General features: G+C 39.2%; 1 protein-coding gene across 8 annotated transcripts in view; it reads left to right on the forward strand.

The window, feature by feature from the left end:
• The window catches only part of TENM3 (teneurin transmembrane protein 3), a 398700-nt gene that overhangs the window by 235720 nt on the left and 143118 nt on the right, over window positions 1-19862 (forward strand). For all 8 annotated transcript variants that reach the window (XM_066632787.1, XM_066632788.1, XM_066632790.1 and 5 more), the window contains one exon: window positions 15936-16058. In XM_066632787.1, coding sequence (XP_066488884.1) covers window positions 15936-16058 — 123 coding nt within the window. The remainder of the gene's footprint in view (window positions 1-15935; window positions 16059-19862) is intronic.

Here is a 19862-nt window from a genome sequence, read left to right on the forward strand (position 1 = left end):
TTGTTGCACTGAAACAAGTAATCCCTTCTAGCATCGACATAGCCAGCTCTCTTCAAGAGCATGTAGGTGGATGAAGATGCCAAGTCTATGTATTTATTCGAATGCTCAAGTGAAGGAAATGCATTCAAATACTGCTTTCTCTGTCCTAGAGTAGTACAACAGGAAACACAGTTTGCTAAAGTGGAGCCTCTTCTCTGCAACCTCTTAACTGTGCAGCTGTTTTGGCTAACTGGCAGAGGGATACACCATTAGAGATCGGTCTGTCTTGTTGTTCTTCCAACACCATGACAACAAAGCCTTTGGTAGTGCAATGATTCAGAGAGAGGAAGCAGGGAAACAAAGAGAGTCAAGATGAGATGGGATAAAAGCTGGGAGGTCACAAGGAGGCAGGAGAACAAGAAAGAGAGAAAGAAAGGAAGACATAGCAAAGAAATAACAACCAAGAAGTAACATTAGTGCAGCCAAAAATCTAATCCCCAGAATGTGGAGAGGAACACAAAGAGAGAAAAGCAAACAGAAAAATAGAAACATGTTACTTAAACTATTATCAGTTTAAACAAGTTGTATATGCGAAAAGAAGAATAGCATTCCCCATTCAGAATGTACTTTTCTTAAAACATTGGACATATTGGGGAGTCCCTTTGGGGAGAAGGGCGGGATAGAAATAAAGTTTTATTATTATTATTATTATTATTATTATTATTATTATTATTATTATTATTATTATTATTATATGTTCACTTTTTGTCTTTTGAAAGAGCCAAGGCAGTCAATTGAAAAAAGTAACTATAATGTATTCATAAGCACAGTTAAAATACTACTAATCACTAAGCTTCAGCAAATCAGTCTTTTAAAACAGGGGTCTCCAAACTTTTTGGCCAAAGGGCCACATCAAATGTCTGGCACAGTTTTGAGGGCTGAAAAAAAATTTAAATATAAAATTTATATAAATAAATTAGAGATGGAACTTAGATGTGTGAATAAATGAATGAATGGGCTCATTCATTCAAACTCTCTGGCCTTAGAACACCCTCCAGATGCAACCAGAGCACAGGTCCAGTCATGTTCGGCAAAGGGGCTTTCAGGGGACAAGAGGCTGGCCGCTGGCCAGATAGAGGCTCGTCGCGGGCCGCATCTGGCCCCCAGGCCGGGGTTTGGAGACCCCTGTTTTAAAAGGAAACGCTTAATCTTCAATTACTCTTAGTTTCATTCAATCATAAATAGTCCTTTTCTGTTGCTGCAGGAATAGCCACTCTTTCTCCCTTCCATCAACAGAATTCTCTTTCTTCCTTTTCAGTGGTATGGGATTGATATTACAGTGTTTTGGAAAGAAAATAAGAGAGATTCTTTTGCTTCCCTGCCAAGCATGAAGCTGTAAAAATTTGGAGGGCTGTGCCTCCTCCTCCTCCTTGCCCCCCTGGCCTTCTTGCTAGACAGGCAAGAAGGGGAAAGTAGGTAATATGAGTGATCCTGTTTGATACCTGGTGGAACTGAGCTATCAGAACAGGTGTCACCTTGCCGGTGCCAGTTTAGCCACGAGGCTGTGACTGAAACAGCCATTTGGAGCAGTGAGTTGGGGGAAGCAGTGAACTGACGTGGGCTACCCTGCAATGTGGTGGGCCAGAAGGGGGTGCCAGGCAGACAGAATTGGGGGGGGGGGGGCTTGCATTCATCAGATCAGGACCATTCTGGTGGTGTTACATTTCTCTCGACTCTCCCTTGAAAACGGACTGAGGCACAGTGACCTACTTGTGAATAAGTGCACACATGTGGCTCAGTTTCACTTTCCATAGTAAGTGAATACATTTTCCTTTTCAGCTATCAGCTTGTCAATTTCAGTTTCACAACCCACCCAACTATCATGTGGCAACCAACTGGTGGGTCACAACCCACAGTTTGGGAAAAATTTATTTTATAATGTAAACTGTTTTGTGAACTGCTCTTGTTGAAGTATATAAATATTAACAACACCTTGTGATAACCATTTGTTAAACTTCCATGCCAGTGCTGCAGGGTGACCAGTAATACAGCAAATACCACATGCAAACTGGTCTATCATGGCTACAGACCTAGTGACTCCAGCAAATGCAGTATCACAGTTATTTGAGCTGTTGATTATGGAAATTGCTATAGACTATATTTGCATTAAGGTAGATCCCAAAACATGGGTCCACGTTAAATTTGTCCATATGGGTGTATAAACAGGAATGTTTCAGACGGAAAAGCTTTTGTGCAAAGAACTGGCTCTGAAAAATATACAGAAAGGTTTAAAATACTGTTTTATTATGCTGCTAAGAAGGTTCCTATTATCAGGGGAAAAAATGCTTTGGTTAGTATGGAACTGGACCTATTTGTCTTCCTTCTCTGCACTTGTGACTTACTAGTAGCGTGTTATATTTCCACGTGAATTTGCATTTTATGAACATATTATCTTTATCTTACAGCGTTATTACTGAATTATCTGTACTGTTTTTGGCTTAGAATCAAAACAAAAATATATACTAACCTGCCTTTATCTTGGTAAAGCAAATATTTAAATATATCAATAGCAGTATAAAATGCATTTTGTCATTTACAGTTTTTATATATTGCCCATATCATAAATCCTGCTTGATTAACCCGCCCATTGATGCATGAGATCATGTTTTACTACTGCTTCTGTGAGCTCTTGAGTAAATCTGAAGAGTGACACAACCGAGACATGTCTTGGTGAAATTGTAAATTGTATTGCAGTATATTAAGTATAGTGACATTGAAATCTCTATTTTGAAAATGTTTTATGAAGACAGGAAAACGGTCACAAGGACCTTATATTTTCAACAGTGTACAAATGGGAAATATCTGTGATACAGATCATTGGTGCATCTTATTATGATGGTTGTTGCAGTGTTATTTTCAACCCTTTAAGATAAAGCTCAAAAAGAGTCCTTTATGACAACATTGCCCCCAGATTTCTTTTAACCTTCTCCAGGAGTTTTGATAAATCCCCAACCCAGCTGCAGGCATAATGCAGTCTGTTTTATGTAGACTGGAGAAGGGCAATTTCTGTTAATTTTAAGTACAGGTCATTGACCTAATTCTATGTAGTCTTTTTGCTGTTGACATCCTCCACTTTCTGCATAATTACATGGTATTAAAGAGGATATTGAGGGCCACCAAGGCCTGGGCTATCCCTGAGTGGGTGGTTTCTTGCAGTATTAACCTGTAACAAACAGCTTTAATTTGTCATTTTAACAGCAGTGCACCAAAACTGTAGACAGTCACCTTTTCATGTATGTAATGTTTCATTTAATGTATCCTTGAGTAAGATTTAATTGTAAACAGTTGATTTTTAACAGAATAGCTTAATATTTAAATGCTATTTAAGAAATCCAAAACAAAAAAAAGTTTAAAAAAAATTTTTTTTAATACTGAGTTGTAGATGTTCCATTTACAGCTTTTTGTCAAAAATTGTTCCTTCTTCACTGAGCTATCTCCACTTCTGCAGCTATCTGTTTCTGAAGGGGGACCTTCAGGAACAGATATTCAAGAGCACAGAGGGCTTCAGGTAAAGGGAGGTATGCTTCTACTTTGCACAAATGGAACTTCTTCAGTAAACAGAAGAATTTAAGATACAGCCCACTGATTTTTATTCACCCTACTATGAGATGAGTTTCCATAACCCATTACCTCTTCTACCTTTCCTCACCCGTTTCCATTGCTCCACGCCAGTGCCACTATCATGATTCAGTACCAATTCCATGACTGCTCACATACACAGTTGCCTAAACCTTCGCTCCTCTGGCTTTAACTGCTACCTGAACCCCTTGAGTGTGGACAAAATCACCACCACAGCTCTCGCCCCCCCCTCACTCATTCTAGGATATACCTGGTGGTGGGCTCCTCTCTAAAGTGGAAATAAAATGAATGGATGGATACGGTGCTATTCTTTCTTGCCTTTTCTACCTGAGAAGGTAGAAGGGCCTAGAGCCAGAGCAGCCTGAGAGAAGGAAAAGTCTTTGGTAGGGCCCAAACCAAGAGGTTGAGAAATGAATAAAATTAAGCAGGACCCAGGGAAGCCTGGACTGGGCTGTTTTGAGGAAGCCCATTTAGCAAAATCCTAAGCTAAAATGCAGTTGATCATGCCGAATAATATTTATGCAAACTTGTGTCTCACTATGTATATATTACATTTGCATTTGTGAAGTGGCCAGATTTTATAAGATTTGGGAGAGCTAACAGGAAGCAGCATCATGAGAGCTGCTTCTCTTGAAGCAATGATCTCTTGAAGTTCTTGGCCTAAACTCTCCTTCATAAAAGTACAAAAGTCCAGACCTGGCAGTTGGAGCCTCTTATTGTATCATTAGGAATGTTCTCAGAGATCACTCTAGGTCTCCTGCTGTCTAGTGGGATGCTGGTGGTACAAGAGCTCCGTAATAACCATAAGTAAAAAAGTCCTCTCTTCTTGCCCTTCCCTTGCGCAGACAACTATGTGGGAGAGTTGATTGTAGTCTCTGTTGTTACAATAGGTTGAGAGTGTGCCCCCAAACCTCCCCTTTTCTCCCTTGCCTCCAGCTTGTGGAACCTCTCAGAACCTTTGCCATGTTCACCGTGCATCTCACCATGGCCTGGGAGCATGAAATATTGGCCCGGCAGTTGTGCCACTGTAAAGGGCATTACACAGCTGAAACACTAGCTTTGGCAGCTTAAGGGCACAATCCTAACCAACTTTCCAGCACTGACATACCTGTGGCAGTGGGGCATGTGCTACATCCTGCAGTTGGGGTGCAGTCATGGAGGCTTCCTGAAGGTAAGGCAATGTTTGTTCCCTTACCTCGGAACTGCATTGCCCTTATGTCAGTGCTGGAAAGTTGGGTTAGGTTTGCGGCCTTAGTCCACAATAGGATTGGGGCCTTAGGCTGCAGTGCTAAACACACTTACCTAGAAGTAGACTCCATTGTGCACACTTGGACTTGCTCATGAGCAAACATGCATAGGACTACGCTGTTAGTTCCAAGTAAATATATTTAAGATTGCAACATTAATGAGTCTATACCTAAGGTGAGATTTGATTTGGGGCCTTCATGGCTTCCAGCTTATATTCATAACTTCCACTATTTCTCAAAACACTTCAACACTGACACCAAGCATTTACACATGGAACATTTTCAGGCTGCAGTAAAAAAATTTCAGAAGTAGCTAATGAATAATTTTGGGTAGGCATTGGAAGGCTCATAGAAATTATCCTCGAGTATTTAAAATAGAGTTACAACTAACCTTTGTGAACACTTTCTCTAACACTTTCTGTATAGATACAGGAAGTGTTAGATAAAGTGTTCACAAAGGTTAGCTGTAGCTCTATTTTAAATCCTCGAGGATAATTTCTATGAACTTCTGAAACTTCTCGTGTTTGTTCTTCTGCTTCCCATACTATGTAAATAATCAAATCCCCTTAATCAACTAGACACAATTTTAAAATACAGCTTTGATCAGAATTCTGAATATCACAGCTTTTGAAAATATTCATGGATGTGTGAGGCCTCTGTAATGTGAAATACGATCCCAGGTACTTTTTCTGCTGTCACAGGTCATTGCTACTAATAATATTTTGATATGGGGGTTATTGTGGAAAGGTCTTCTCAGTATACTTCATACAAAGTAGAAAGCATAATACAATATTTACAATTTCAGCACTGCACACTATTAATATTTGATTGGTGTTGCAAGTGTCACATGTTGTTATTGTCAGTGGCACTGAGAAAAAATGTCCAGTGGGGGAAAAACAGATTGTACACAAAAAGATGAACAGTAAGTGCCAGTCAGAAGGTTAAAAACAACATGACAGGATATCAAGATATTTAAGAAATTTAATTTTTCATGGAGCCATGCCCATGTCCACCTTGGAAGAGGCTCATTTTCAAACAACGATTTGTTCCACGGTTGCTTTCCAAATTATAATGTTGCATTTCTAGGTTTGTGTAGTGAGACACACTTGAACTGTCTTCTTGATAACAAATAAACAAATGGGACATCATAACGGTATTACATTTTGAACAAGGCACCACAAAAATAGCGACAGATTTCCACCACCATCCCACTTTGAATGTTTGTGTATATGCGTGTGTGTGTGCGTGTGTATGTGTGTAATATTCAAAAAACTAATGGCAGCTCTGGCTTTATACATGAGCGTTAACTGAATAACAGCCCAATCCTGAGCTGCCTGCAGCGCCCAGGTCTGGCGGCTCCGTGGAGGGCTGCCGCCAGATCCTGTGCCTCTAGGGCTATTGTGAGTGGCTCCTCAGGAGAAGGGGACATTCATCCCCTTCCCCCAAGTAAGAGAAGCAGCCCCGCAATGGTAAGTAAAGTAAGTAAAGGCGCTTATGTAGGGCGAGCAGCCCTACCTAAGCACCATGGATCCTGCGGAGCTCGGCTCCACGGATCTGCCTCTCCCCCGACATGCCTCCTGCCTGCCCCTGGCCTCGCTTCCCCCATGCCCGTGGCCACACCCCCACCTCCCGTTCCACAGCCCAGCAGTCTGGAGGACCGCCGAGTCGCAGAACCTTACGGCACGTTTGCAACTGTGGTTGCACCGCGGACGTCAGGATCGGGCTCTAAATAAATTGTTAACTGGATATTTCACCCAAAAGAAAGTATATGTTTATCTAGATAGTCAGATCCGTTCAGATAGAATGTCTGTGGAGCACAATTCATTCATTTCATACCCTCTCATGTACGCACTACAGTATTTTTTTTATTTTCTCTTTTGCCATTCTTTGCTTCTCATTTCAGACACCTGCCCCTTTTTTCTTTTCTTCCTTTTATTTTATGTTGCGTCTATTCAGGTCTAGGTGTCTGAACTTGTCTTAGATTGACAGACTTCAAACTGTAAGGACTGATACAACAGTAAGACTTCAATTGTTCCAATTTCAGTTATCTAGAAATTGAATAAGAATTTAGTTTAGAAAACAATGTATTTAGATGCCTTTCACTCCAGTTTTCTAAATAAAGGAAGTGTGGTGTTGATATACGTACATGTTAGTGCTATGCACTGCTATGAAGGATTGCATCTTATAAAGAGTATAAATTTCTTCTGTTTTTAAATATTCCAAAAAGTCAATGAAGGTAAAAATATGGGTGGCAACCTAATTGTATGGATGCCTCCACAAAGCTGCTGCTGCTGCTGTTGCATCAGGAATTACACTAAGTGGACATTTAAATCCTAGTTGGTAGCGTAGTCTGTGATGGCATTTGATGTTTGGACAGGTTTTTCCTTTATCCCTTTCACTTTGTGGTGTTAACTCTCTAATTCCAAGGCTCCTGTGCCTTTGGTGGTTGTGTGCAAAATGTTAGAGTAGAACATCAGGTCACTTCTCGGCATAGCGCTCCAGTGCAGGAGCCCTGCTTAAACAAGGAGTTTGGCATTCCACAGAGGAATAGCTGGACATGCACTGCAGAACATCCCGTGGTCCTCCTTGTGGTCTGCAAGATACAAGGCATGTAGAAGTCTCTTCACTTGTTATGCAGCTGCCTGTGGAGAACAAAGGGAAACACATTATCTGTAGACCTGGATGTATGATAGGTGTTTGTGAAAGCAGTGCTGTTTGAACAGGTGCCCTTGTCTCCGTCTCTCCCCTCACTGGGGGTTGTTGAAAGACCAGGGCAATACTTACTCTTTTTCAGTAGGCCCGTGATTCCCAAAATTTTTCAACTGATGCCTCCCATGACCTATTGAGCCACTGGCTGCAGTTCTCCATTAGGACTACGGTATATTGCGTGACAGGTATTTTGCGAGGATTACGCAGCCCCCCTGATTTCTGTGGCTCCCCAGGGAGCCACAGCTCATACTTTGGGAACCACAGTTGTGGGCACCTGTAACTTTGTGAGCTGTGACTGTGCTTTGCGCTCCATTTGGCCAGGCTACCTGCAAAGGAAAAGTACCCCATGGGCGTTTGATCCAGCAACTAGCATTGGAGTGGAATGCCTGTTATTCACCAACAGAGAGATTATCTGCATGTGGTGATTTATTTCTACCATGGTCCCTTCCTTCTACACAACATGTAGTTTATTCTTATCCTGTGTGGAAGCAACTATTATTAACTGTTGCGGAAGGAATGGGTAGTCAAGACAGAATGGCCAATATTGAAACAGGGAGGAGGTATGCGGGAGATTCATGCATGGCTGCAGTCATACTTGTATACATCATGGAACACATACTCCTGTCTGAGGGGTATTGTCCTTTCATATGCCTATTGAGTAGTGGCATAGAAGTTTCTGCTGGGTATTTCTAGGGTAAAGGCCTGAGGCAGGATACTTGTACAGATTCTGAGATCGCACGTGTGAGCAATCGGTTCTTTCCACATGTATTTTGAGGCAAGGCAGTTTGTGCAATAGTTTTTTTTCTTCACTGTTGCTATAATCAAAGTTCTCCTTTGTTTGCTGTAAGGGTACATGACAAGACACCAGACAGATACAGCCCCATGCTGCACACCCTCTCATCTGACTCATGTGCTCTGTGTAGGAGGTTGATACACTGGTGCAGGTGTGTTGTGATATGCTGCAGAATGTATTTATGGCAGAGTGGACAGAGCCAAAAGAGGTGGAAAAATCTTACATGAGCATTAAGGCTAGGAAGAGACTCTGGAGCTGCATTGGTGAAGCAAACCTGCACCCAAATCCTGGGTCATGCTCCTGTTGTCTTTCTGTTTTGAATCCTCCACTGCAGCATCATAGTGTCAACATAGTTTATATGCCAGTGTAGCTGTCCCCTGATGTATTCAGAATTTTACAGTGGAGGCATATCTCCACCAGACTCTTAGCTGACCAGCATACCTGGAACATACATTTCATCTTCAGAAGCTTCCTTCATACACTTTGTAGAACAGCACAAAGCAAGTTTTATAACCCAATTGCCACTCCTAGGCTTGTCAGTATGGAAGTTCAGTCTCAGACTTTTCCATTTTGAAAAGATGTTTTTCTCCACTAGAAGTGTACAGGGAATCTGTGGCATCTGTTGTAGTTTTTAAAGTAATGGTAGTTGAAGCATGTTGTGACAGTCCTGTTTATGTGATCACCTGCATTCTCTGTGCTTGAATTTAAAATACGAGAGTGTGTGTGTGTGTGTGTGTGTGTGTGTGTGTGTGTTTCCAGCTATTAAAAGCAGTCGAGCAAGAGAAATGATTTTGTTTAAATGCTGTGAAATAGTACCATACAAAGCAAATCGTTTTAACAGCTCCATGTGAGGAGTAGTGTGGTGAATTCAAGCTCATTGAGCTTTTGTGCAAATGAGTAGATCTGCAGATGTTTTTTTTTCCCCTCACAGAACAAGTCAGTAGATACTTCTGTGTAAGCATATAGTGCACGAACACAAAGAGTTGTGTTTTAGCACCATTCATTTAAGCTGTGAAAGATTAGTGCTACAGACCAACAACTACATTCAGCTCCTCTCTGTTTTGGTCTCTTTGTCGGCAGAGTTGTGCTGGCATCTGAGTTATATTGGCACAGTGTTTTTTCCAATATTGTGCTGGTGTCTGAGGAGTGTCCACTGGCCCAAATGGCAGGGGTTGGTGCCTGAAACCTAAGTACCTGTGTCAGTGATAGTGCCCAATGCACAGGTCCAGCAAGGTGGCACCAGGACTAGTGCCAGATTCCCCAGCAAGGTGGCACCAGGACTAGTCATAGTTCAATGGTCGAATATATGCTTTGTCTGCAGAAGGTTCTGTGTTCAGTTGCTGCCAACTCTAGTGTTAAGAAAACAGATCTCAGGTCATAAGGTGGGCAAAAGACTGTTAGGGAGATTTTGGAGAGCTTCTTCCATTCGAAACAGACAAGTGAACAGACTTCATAGATTTATATGAACCAAGTTGGTGTAAGTTTTCATAGCAGCTTTACACATAATTTAATGCAACCACTGTTTCTTTCATTAGTATGTAAGTCAGACATTGTGCATTGCACATCTTTTTGGGGGAGTTCACCTTTTGACTACTTATTCAAGATGAACGCTGTCATGATCTTCATATATCATTCAATTCTTAAAAAATCTAAATTAAAAAATATGAAGGCCTTTTGTTCTGATTTATAGACCCAGTTATTTAAGGGAAGGTGGAACATTTCTAATCATACACAGTACAAGCACAATGGAAATGTTAATTTGGTGATTGTACATATGTGTGTGAGGGGGAAAAGGAGATTTCATTTGTTTAAAATGCACTATGCTCTGCAGATAGCTTAATGAGACACAAGTTTCATTTGCATGATGTTTTCCAAAAGCATCTAGAAATGGAGTCTCATTATGTTTGATTATGCCCTTTAAAACAATAATACTAACTATTTAAACAGCCAGGACAAGTCCCTGTAAAAGAGCGTACTACCCCAAAACACCAACTCTGAATTACAGATGACTGTTGCACAGGAGCAGCAGTTTTGGGGGTATTTTTGTGCAGGCATGATAGTGCTGGGCTGGCAAGAGCTGTCAGTTTTGAACTATATATGTTTCAACTTCCACACACACCTCCAGAACCAAGCCAGTATGTACCTTGTATAAAATGATGTAGATCTTTTTCTTCTTCACCAGTTTCTGTTTCCTGTAGCCCGTTTGTATACGTTTTTCAGTTCAGCTTTGAACTGAACGTATACAAAAACGTATTGAACGTATACAAAAACGTTTGTATACGTTTTTCAGTTCAGCTTTGTTTCCAGTGATTTGTTGGAGTAAGGAGAGGGGGACTTGGTGGAAATATGGAACATTTTTAGAACACTTTTTTGGGGTGTTTGATGGACAAATATTTTTTTAGATAATTAGCTGCAATTCAAGTACATGGTTTCTGTCACAATCTATAAGGAAAATAAAATATGAGGAAATAAAAATGAATGTTGAGATACAGCAGGTACTTTTCATGAAAACACTTACATAGCTATGCATAGAACTTACCTGCCATTATGTTAGGTAAATTTAATAATCCAGCCTTGCTATTATCAATGAAAACAGCTTTCCACAAATGATACAGACACTTCAGTCACCTGCATTTGATCTTCAAATGCAATGTTATGATAATACCAGCATCAAATGAGCTACAAACACCAATAGAAAACTGTACTTGCATATTCTAGTCAACTTACTTATGAAATCAGCAGGACATTGAAAACAAAATCTAATTTGTGGAAAAATATGTCATTCTAATAATAGTTTAGCTCTGTGGGGAGTCCAGATAACACAATTGCAGTCTTTACACGTGGATGCTTTCATCTTATGCTCCAGATCTGATAGTATTCAAAAAGTTCTTATGAAATCATACCATTATTAGCATATGTTTCACTTCTGGAATATTTGCTGTTATTCTCTCATACTTAATATGGAATATTAAAGGGTTGGGTTCCTCCCTCCCCCAACACATTCCTGAATTGAAATATGGAGAGCAAGTGTTTCACTATAAATGATAAAAAGCCTCACTCAGTGTAACGGTTGAACATTACATTAATTTGATCTTGTTTTGCTTGGCTCTGTAAATCTATGTATTAGATGTTATATTTCTGGGTCAACGATAGGTAAATGGGCTATGTATCATACAAAACATTCACTATTTTCCTTGTAGCCTTACACAGGTAGCATAGGTTCTTCTTTATTTGTTTCATTTTTTTAAAAGGATTAAATTATGACAGACCTCCAAACCAACATAAAACCAGTTTTGTGCCTCTGATGGGCCTCTTAACTACTTTGTATGAACAGCAAACCTCTCTTCATGGCAAGCTATTGTGGAAGGAAATTTTATTTCTAAAACCAGTTTGCAGTGGGGAAGAGACTGCTTTTCAGGGGAAAAAGAAATAAAGAAAATGTTTACACATACACAAAATCTCTATAGATGCCTAAAGAGAAGCAACCTGGATTACGTTGTGTTGACATTGACCAAAATATTTGAAAAGAAATGGGGAATATGAAAAGAGTGGATTTATGTCGCATCTGTTTCATTCTGTCATTGCAAAACTTATCTGTGTTTGTGTACTTAGCACTGTGGTGACCTTGTGGTTTAGCTAGACCACACAAAGCTCTTTTAACTCCTGTATTTTTTTTTTAGAATTTTTGCAAATATAAGAGGTTTTTTTTAAAAAAGAAAAGAAATCTGCATTCAGAGGTCACTTTCATCACATCATTCCAAATATGCAGATTAAAGACTTAAATTCTGTTAAGTGCAGAGTTCAGACTTAAGGTTAAGACAATTTAAACATCAGAAAGCAGGAACATAGTAAATCAGAGCAATTCATGCCCTTAAGTGGCCAGAATGGTAACCTTCACACAACATGAAGGAACATTTTTTTCCACTGTAAGAAAACAAACTTTGCCAAAATTAAGAGTTGTTGTGCTGAAAGATTAATGCGTTCATCACTGAGAGGAGTGAGAGCTATGAAAGGAAACCCTATGGCACCATGGGCACAAAGTATTGAAAATAACTTTTCAATCATCTGTACATCAGATTTGTGGCTAATCAAAAGTTATCCAGATCAGTGTGATACAACTGACCTGTGTATTTTTTAGGGAATTCCACTGTATATATACATTTTGGTGAATTACAAACAAGCATAAAAAGTATTTTATTAGTTCTGAACATCTGTGAAATGACCAGTGTTCATATGTGTTAAGATGTTCTTTCTGTAGTATTTTCTTTGCAGATATCTACATTTAACTGCATCATCCATAACATCTTTTTGACATATCTTGTTCCACCATTCTCTCCAAGTAATTTCCTTTGTGATGTGTTTTTTAACAGAAAACATTTCTCCAGAAAAGGGAATTATAGAATCAATGTTAGATCTTTCATTGAGGAAAAATTCCAAATTAATGGATAGATCTAATCCTGTTACCAATATATATTTATTATCAGGCATCAGTTAATAAGAGACATGAGTGAGTGAGAGTTTTGGAGAGTTTTCATAGGAGCATAAACTGCATTCATTCTGTTGCATACCTGATACACATATTTCTGTTAACGGAAGTTGGATTTGGGACAAAATACATATTATTCATTTATACTTGTCAAACGTCTCAACAATGGCAGCTGTTTTATTTTTCTTGTAGTTGAATGTGAGCCTAAAATCAGAAAATGATCATATTACACGTAACAGCAAAAAAAGGGGGGGGAACTTCTATGCTACTATGGGAGTGAACAGATTTCCTATGGAATGAGCTTTCATAGAACTAAGGCAAAAATAGATGAAGTCAACTAAGAATATAGTATGTATACATAGGAACATAGTCAACAGGTCATAGTAGTAGTAGACCGAAAAGATTGTACTTTTTGTCTTTCTGCTTTTCCATGAGTCCCAGTCATAAGCTGTGAAAAACACAGGTTTTTTGACATTAAATTGTCCAGCACTGTGAAAACGAAGCAATAAACTTCCCCCCACAGTAGTAGGGAGCTTGTGAGTATAGCAAATAATGGAGATGTTACTGTGGAAGTCAAAAACTAGAGATTGTTTGCAAAAAGCTGATAATTCTCCATTGTTATTGTTCGCTACTGGTTGTCCACATTTACTGGAAGAATGCTAAAAACAATATCGACAGTCTCCAATTTTGACATTCACAGTAACCGAGACACTATAGTCCTGCTAAGTAGTAAAGCAGACTAGCTGAAACGTTTTGAGTAATGAATATTTAGATCCCCCTGAGTGGGAATCAATCTTTGTTTTGTTGCATTGAAGCCATTATAGCGAGACAGCGTAACTGACAGTAGATTTGGCCTCAGGGATTTTGCATACTCATAGTAAACTAAGGCAACAATAAAACATGAGCAGTAGGCAACTCATGAAAAGGAATTTCATGTGAGGTACATTCAAAAGATGGAATAATTTCTGGCATTGTTCCAGAAATAATGATATTTAGACAGGAGAATGGTGTTGGGAATATGGAAGAATTAATGTTAAGATGTGCAAAAGAATCTTAGAATCAAAGTTCTGAAACAAAGACTTTTTGTGTATTAAGAAAGGAAAATGTGTGCTCTTGTGAAAGCAAAACAAAAAATATGAAGCAGACAATAAAAAGATCTTTGTACTAGTGGCAGCATTCCCAAATATTGTATTTGATCACTGTTATCATTTGACACTGTTAATTAATAGTAACTTTAATTAGGATTGATCCAAAATGAGGGCCAGAATGTCACCCTCAAAAAGCACCTTTTTTCTTGGTATTTTTGTACAGGACTTCAGTTTTCAAACTCTCTGGGAGTTTGAAAAGCGCTGTAAGTTCTTGCAAGGAAAGGGAGGGAGGCAGTGGGGGTGGGGAGAAGGCAGCGACTATTAATAAAATAATAATAAAATCTTTTCATTCCCATGGTAGCATAGATGAGTTTCACTGGACCCGTCTCCTGCTTCTCTGCTCCCTCCCCGGTACGCCTCCCACCCGCCCTCTCTCCACTCCTCACCTCCCTGTCATGCCTCCCGTCCACCCTCTCTCCGCCGTCCCCATGCCTCCCCCGTCCCCGGAACACCTTCTCCCCAGCCCCACTTACTGTGCTGTGGCTTGGAGGTCCATGAGACCTCCGATAGCATTGGGCTAGCACAGGTGCTGGCCTGGCGGTAAGCCTCGCAGACGTGCCTTATGGCACATTTGCAACAGTGCAGTCAGCACAAAGCCGGAGCGCCGAGCTCAGGATTGGGCTCTGAGCCTCTTGGCAAATAATTTAAAGGTTTTCTTCCAAAGCTCTTAGCTTGCCTAATAATTTATTTTAAGGGGCAGCACTTCAACAAACTCGACGAACTAGTGCTGCTAAACCGGGCTAACCTAGATGACAATTATTCAAGTACAGTGCTCCTTACAATACTTGAGGAGAAACATTTAATACAATGTTTCCCAAACTGTGGGTTGGAACCCAACAGTGAAGCACGAGTTGATTTTTGGTGGGTCGCAAAATGTTTCTGAAATATATATTTTTTAAAAAACCTTGCCCCGTTTGCAGAAGAAAATTGCAGCAGCAGGCAATCTAGATAAAGAGACCACTCTTGTGACTGGAATGCTAACTTGTGGTATGAGGTAATCTTCATAACCCTACATTAAAATGTCACGTTTCCTGATTTTCTCTGGTAATTGGCAAGCTATAGATCATGTCTGAAGCCAGTTTCAACCTTTTGTCTGGCTCGGAAGTCCCTAACTGTACATCTTTCTCTCCAATTCAGTTTTCTGGGTACCCTGGAATGACTGCAGAGGTTTTGGGGAACAGTCCTTCAACTCACATTTCTAGGGAGAGTCTAGCAAAATGACTTCACAAGTATACTATATGTCAGATCTATCGCAACCTCAGGTGCACAGGACCTCTTTTACAATTAATGTTTATTAATTATTATTTAAAAAAATTTCTTTCTCTCTCTTTTTTTGTCGAGTAAAGCTATTTGGGTCCCAATGGACTGTTGTTTTAAAAAGTGGGTCCTGGTGCAAAACGGTTTGGGAAGCACTGGTATGTTCTCTGCCATCTTTGTTATATCAATTGACTTTTAAAATGCAGTAGATATAACAATTCACAGAACTGTTACACATTTTGGGGAATTTTCTTCAGGAAAGCTTCTTCTTAAGATGAAAGGATTTGTCTTCATAAGAAACAAGGGAAATAATATAGAAGAAATATATATATTGGATTGTTGTGAAAATAGAGCTTTAATGAGCCGTGGCTGTTCATTATGGAGGTGTCATGGAGATTATTTTTTAGTGACTACTGAAGTCATTTCTACTTATTGATACTGATTCAAACCATGAAAGAGCATCTAATAGTTATGGTGTCTTTAAACCAGAAATTAATTAAAACAATTAAACTTGTGTGTGAACATGAATTCGTACTGCTGTCTTTTAAAATACAAACCTCCTTGTTCTCTATAAAATTCAGACTTTATTAGCTGTTGGCTGTGGGTTGTTTGTATCTCTTTTCTCTCCAAGAATTAGTATGATGAATTGTTAAATGATCTGTTTTCTTTACCATCAGCAATGCACCTGTTTGGCCTCAACTGGCAGTTACAACAGACTGAGAATGACACATTTGAAAACGGAAAAGTGAATTCTGATATTGTGCCAACACACACTGTATCATTACCCCCTGGTGAAAATGGTAAGCCAGCACCTAACTTTTAAACTGCTTTCTTTTACAATATATTGACTTCTTAGTTTTAAGCAAAGTCAAACAATTGCAACTTAATTTTTTTACCTAGATTGAATTTACAAGGAATGATTCCTAACTGCAGAAGATAGAGGATAGCTGAATTCCATGTTACAGGGCTTCTGTACCTTTAATAATTGTGAAAAAGTTAAAATCCAATACCTGCTGCACATTTACTTGAAACCAGTTATAATGATAAAGTCAAGCTGCAGGATTATAACATCTTTCATTTTGTTGGGCTTTATTGAGGGAGGTGTCACACTGTGTTCTCTCAGGCCTTTGGGTTCCCAATATAGCATCCTTGTTGGACCACACATAATTCAGTCTATCTCTATGTCAAGAAGCCACAAATGACAAGGTGATGTATTTACTCAGGACTAGACCCTCTGCTGAAATAGCTCCCATTTCCAATTAAAGCACCTCATGTGTTTGAAGCAAGCTTGCACTTAGTCATTGTTTTTTTTACATCAGGGAGGTGAGACAGTCATCTAAAAGTGGATATTTACACAGTGGATTCTCTTTCACAGTCCTCTTTCTCTATTCCTGATGTATATCCTAGAAAGTAGAACAGTTGCAAAGTAAAAAAAAAAAAGTAGGACAAGACGAAGGGGAATTTGGAAATGTGATGTTAATTGAATTGAGGTAGAATTGACATTTTCTAGTAAAAACTTTGGATGTGGTCCCTAGAAATATGCAGGGTGAGGGATTTGCCCAACCAATTAATTTAGTATTTCTTGCCTGTCATATAGTTTGCACCTGGAAATTTGAATGTGTCAGTATCGTTTGCCATTGTTCATTTTGCTCCTGGAAAAGAAGGTAACCCTGGATAAGTTTTATGGACATTTAGAGTCATTGCATTAGACTCAACTCATCCTGTGCATTGTTTTGGGCATAATGTAAAGTGAGCTACATTAGGCATAAATATTTTTATTCTCATTTTCATCAAAAAATGTCTTTAGTGACTTTCAATTTAAATTTATCAATTTATTGATAAGGGATTTCATGTCAACATAGCCACAAGAAGAACCAAAGAAGTGGGTTGCGATTGCATTTTGTCAGTGTCAGTTATTTGATTTTCTCTGTAAACTGCTTTGTGAACTTTTTGTTGAAAAGCAGTACTGTATATCAGTAATAATGATGATGATGATGATGATGATGATGATGATGATGCGGAGAGCCTTGCAGAGGGCTCCACAGGGCTACCCGTACCCCTTGGATGCCAGCAGAGATTCAGGTATGTTTTTTAAAAAGCCCCTAGGTCAATCCTGGGGATCGTGTTGCTTCTCTCCACCCCGTCCCCCAGAAACTTACCTTGGTTTTTAAACTCCCTGAGAGTGGGAGAACCAGTGGCTTAAGGCTTTCCTTGTATTAGAGTGAAGTTATCTCCTTCCCTCCTGCTGAAATATATCAGGTCATGTGCAATGTGTTTATTTTTCTCAAAATTTGTATTAGGATATTCTGTGAGTCTGCCTCTTGCAGACAATATATAAAAGTCAAATACTATATTAATTTTGTTGTAGGATCTTTTAAGATACAAACCACATAAAAGGATTATATTTTATTGACTTTTTGTGATGTTGCCCTTTAAGATTCTCTAAATCTTAAAGAGTCCATGCACTTTTGGCTAACAGAGCTTTTAAAATCAATAACTTTTTTAAAATGGAAAACCTGATTTAAATGGTTGATGTATACTGTATTTGCTGCACTTTTTTTAAAAGTATTTTCCCATGCAGAAGGTATAGCTGACCTCTGTATTACTGTGGAGGGAGATGGAAGTATTTTCTGTCCATCACAGTTTCAAATTATAGAAATGATATGGCTCAGTTTCCCATTTCTACCATATTTTAGACATAGTGTCTTAAAAGAACACTGCCTTTTCCCTCCCCTCAATTCCTTTTGTCTCAGATCTATGCCTTGTACTTTTGTATCCATTATCTCTATCCTTATGTGGGCGGCTTCCTACTTATAGAAAAGAACTGGGGGGGAAAGCTATTGCACATTTAATGAATATATATTTACTTTGAACCAGCAATTGTGGCTGCCACATTCTTCAGCTATGACTAACCAATGCAGACTTTTATATAAAATTTTATTTTCACTATCATTATTGACATATTTGGTGAGTATGTGACAGAGAAAGAATATCCTTGAAACTGCTGTTGTATTTGTAGCAGGAAATAGAATTAGATCATTATAATTGATGATTTCTAATACATTCCATTCACATCACCAGTTGCTGTTAATATATAGTTAACCATGACATCCAGAACACAGCTCCTAACAGTATGACAAAGTGGGGAAGAATGTTAGAATTATTTTACATGTTTTTTATCATACTGCACTTATTCAGGGCCAGTTTCAGGTTATTGTTTGCCCTTGGGCCACAGAGTATCGTTGGAAGGCTCCCCCACCTTTCAGACCTTGCGCCATCACTGTTGTGCAGGAGGACACTCATGCAATGTCCTTCCTCTGTTGTCCTTCTTAGAAGACTGATCTTTTTCTTCTGGCTTCTGTCCAGTTCGACTCAGTACATGATGGCTAATTAGTGGGTTTGATTCATTAGCAGTGAGCTGGCCTCCGCTCCTCTGGCACAGTGGCCGATTTAAAGGACAAGTTGCATATTTTAGTCAGAAGATCAGAAACTTTACACTTAGTTCCTTAAGAACTCTTAGGTGAATGCCATCTGGGCCCAGCCATACTGGTCACTGATCCTAGACCTGTGTTATGTAATAACCCTTATTGATTTCTCTCATCAGCATTGATTTTTTTTTACTTTGTAGCAACCCGGATGGTAGAATTACATTTTGGAGTGTGCATTTCTACAGTTCCACTCCACAGCACTTTGTAAGATGCTGTTCTGCCCTGAATATTCCACATTGTGCAATAAGAAAGCTATACTGCCTTTTAAGCGAAATGAGAAGTGAACTGAGTGAAACTATGATAGGAGATTGTTCAGGAGCTAGTATACTATGTTAAACATTGTCATTACCTTCTGTGAATATATGGGTAGTGACTAAAATTTATGATACTTTGAAATGTAAACCTCTAACACCACATAGTACCTTATATATAGTATGTTGGAATCTTGCTTTGGATTGTTTAGGTGAGTGTCTGATATGTTTGTTTTAGAACACAGGAAGAGCCCTGCTGGATAGGGGTCCATTTGTTTACATTTCTGTATCTCACTACGGCCCATTAGATGCCTCCAGGAGCACTCAAGACAACAAAATCCCTGTATCCAATAGACACTCCCTTGCTCCTGGCATTCAGAGATAAGCTACCTCTAAAACCCGGAGGCTGCATATAGTCATCATGGCTTGTAACTTGTGATGGACTTTTCCTCCATAAATATGTCCAATCCTTTTAAAAGACATCTAGTTTTAAAGACATCCAGATTTGTCACTCAAAACATTTACCTTCTGATTTGGTCCTGGCCTGGCTTAGGTCAGTATATAGTGATTAACCCACAATTCAGTACAGTACAATATATAAGTCAACTTGTACCTTATGTTTACAGACTTTCAAATTGTTACCAATTAAAGATTTGTGCTAATGCTGAAATCAATCACTGTAATTTGTTAATAAGTACTACATGTCAAACATTATTACACACTAAAGATGTAAACATTGAACATTTCTTCCTAATTATTTTGTGACTTTTCCTATTTGAAAGGCATACTGTGAAAAGCATACCATCCACTTAACAAAGTACAGTGTAATTGAACTCTCCCTTCCACCTATTGATTCAGCTCTACC

The sequence above is a fragment of the Tiliqua scincoides genome, chromosome 6 (genome assembly GCF_035046505.1).
Source record: "Tiliqua scincoides isolate rTilSci1 chromosome 6, rTilSci1.hap2, whole genome shotgun sequence".
Lineage (NCBI taxonomy): Eukaryota > Metazoa > Chordata > Lepidosauria > Squamata > Scincidae > Tiliqua > Tiliqua scincoides.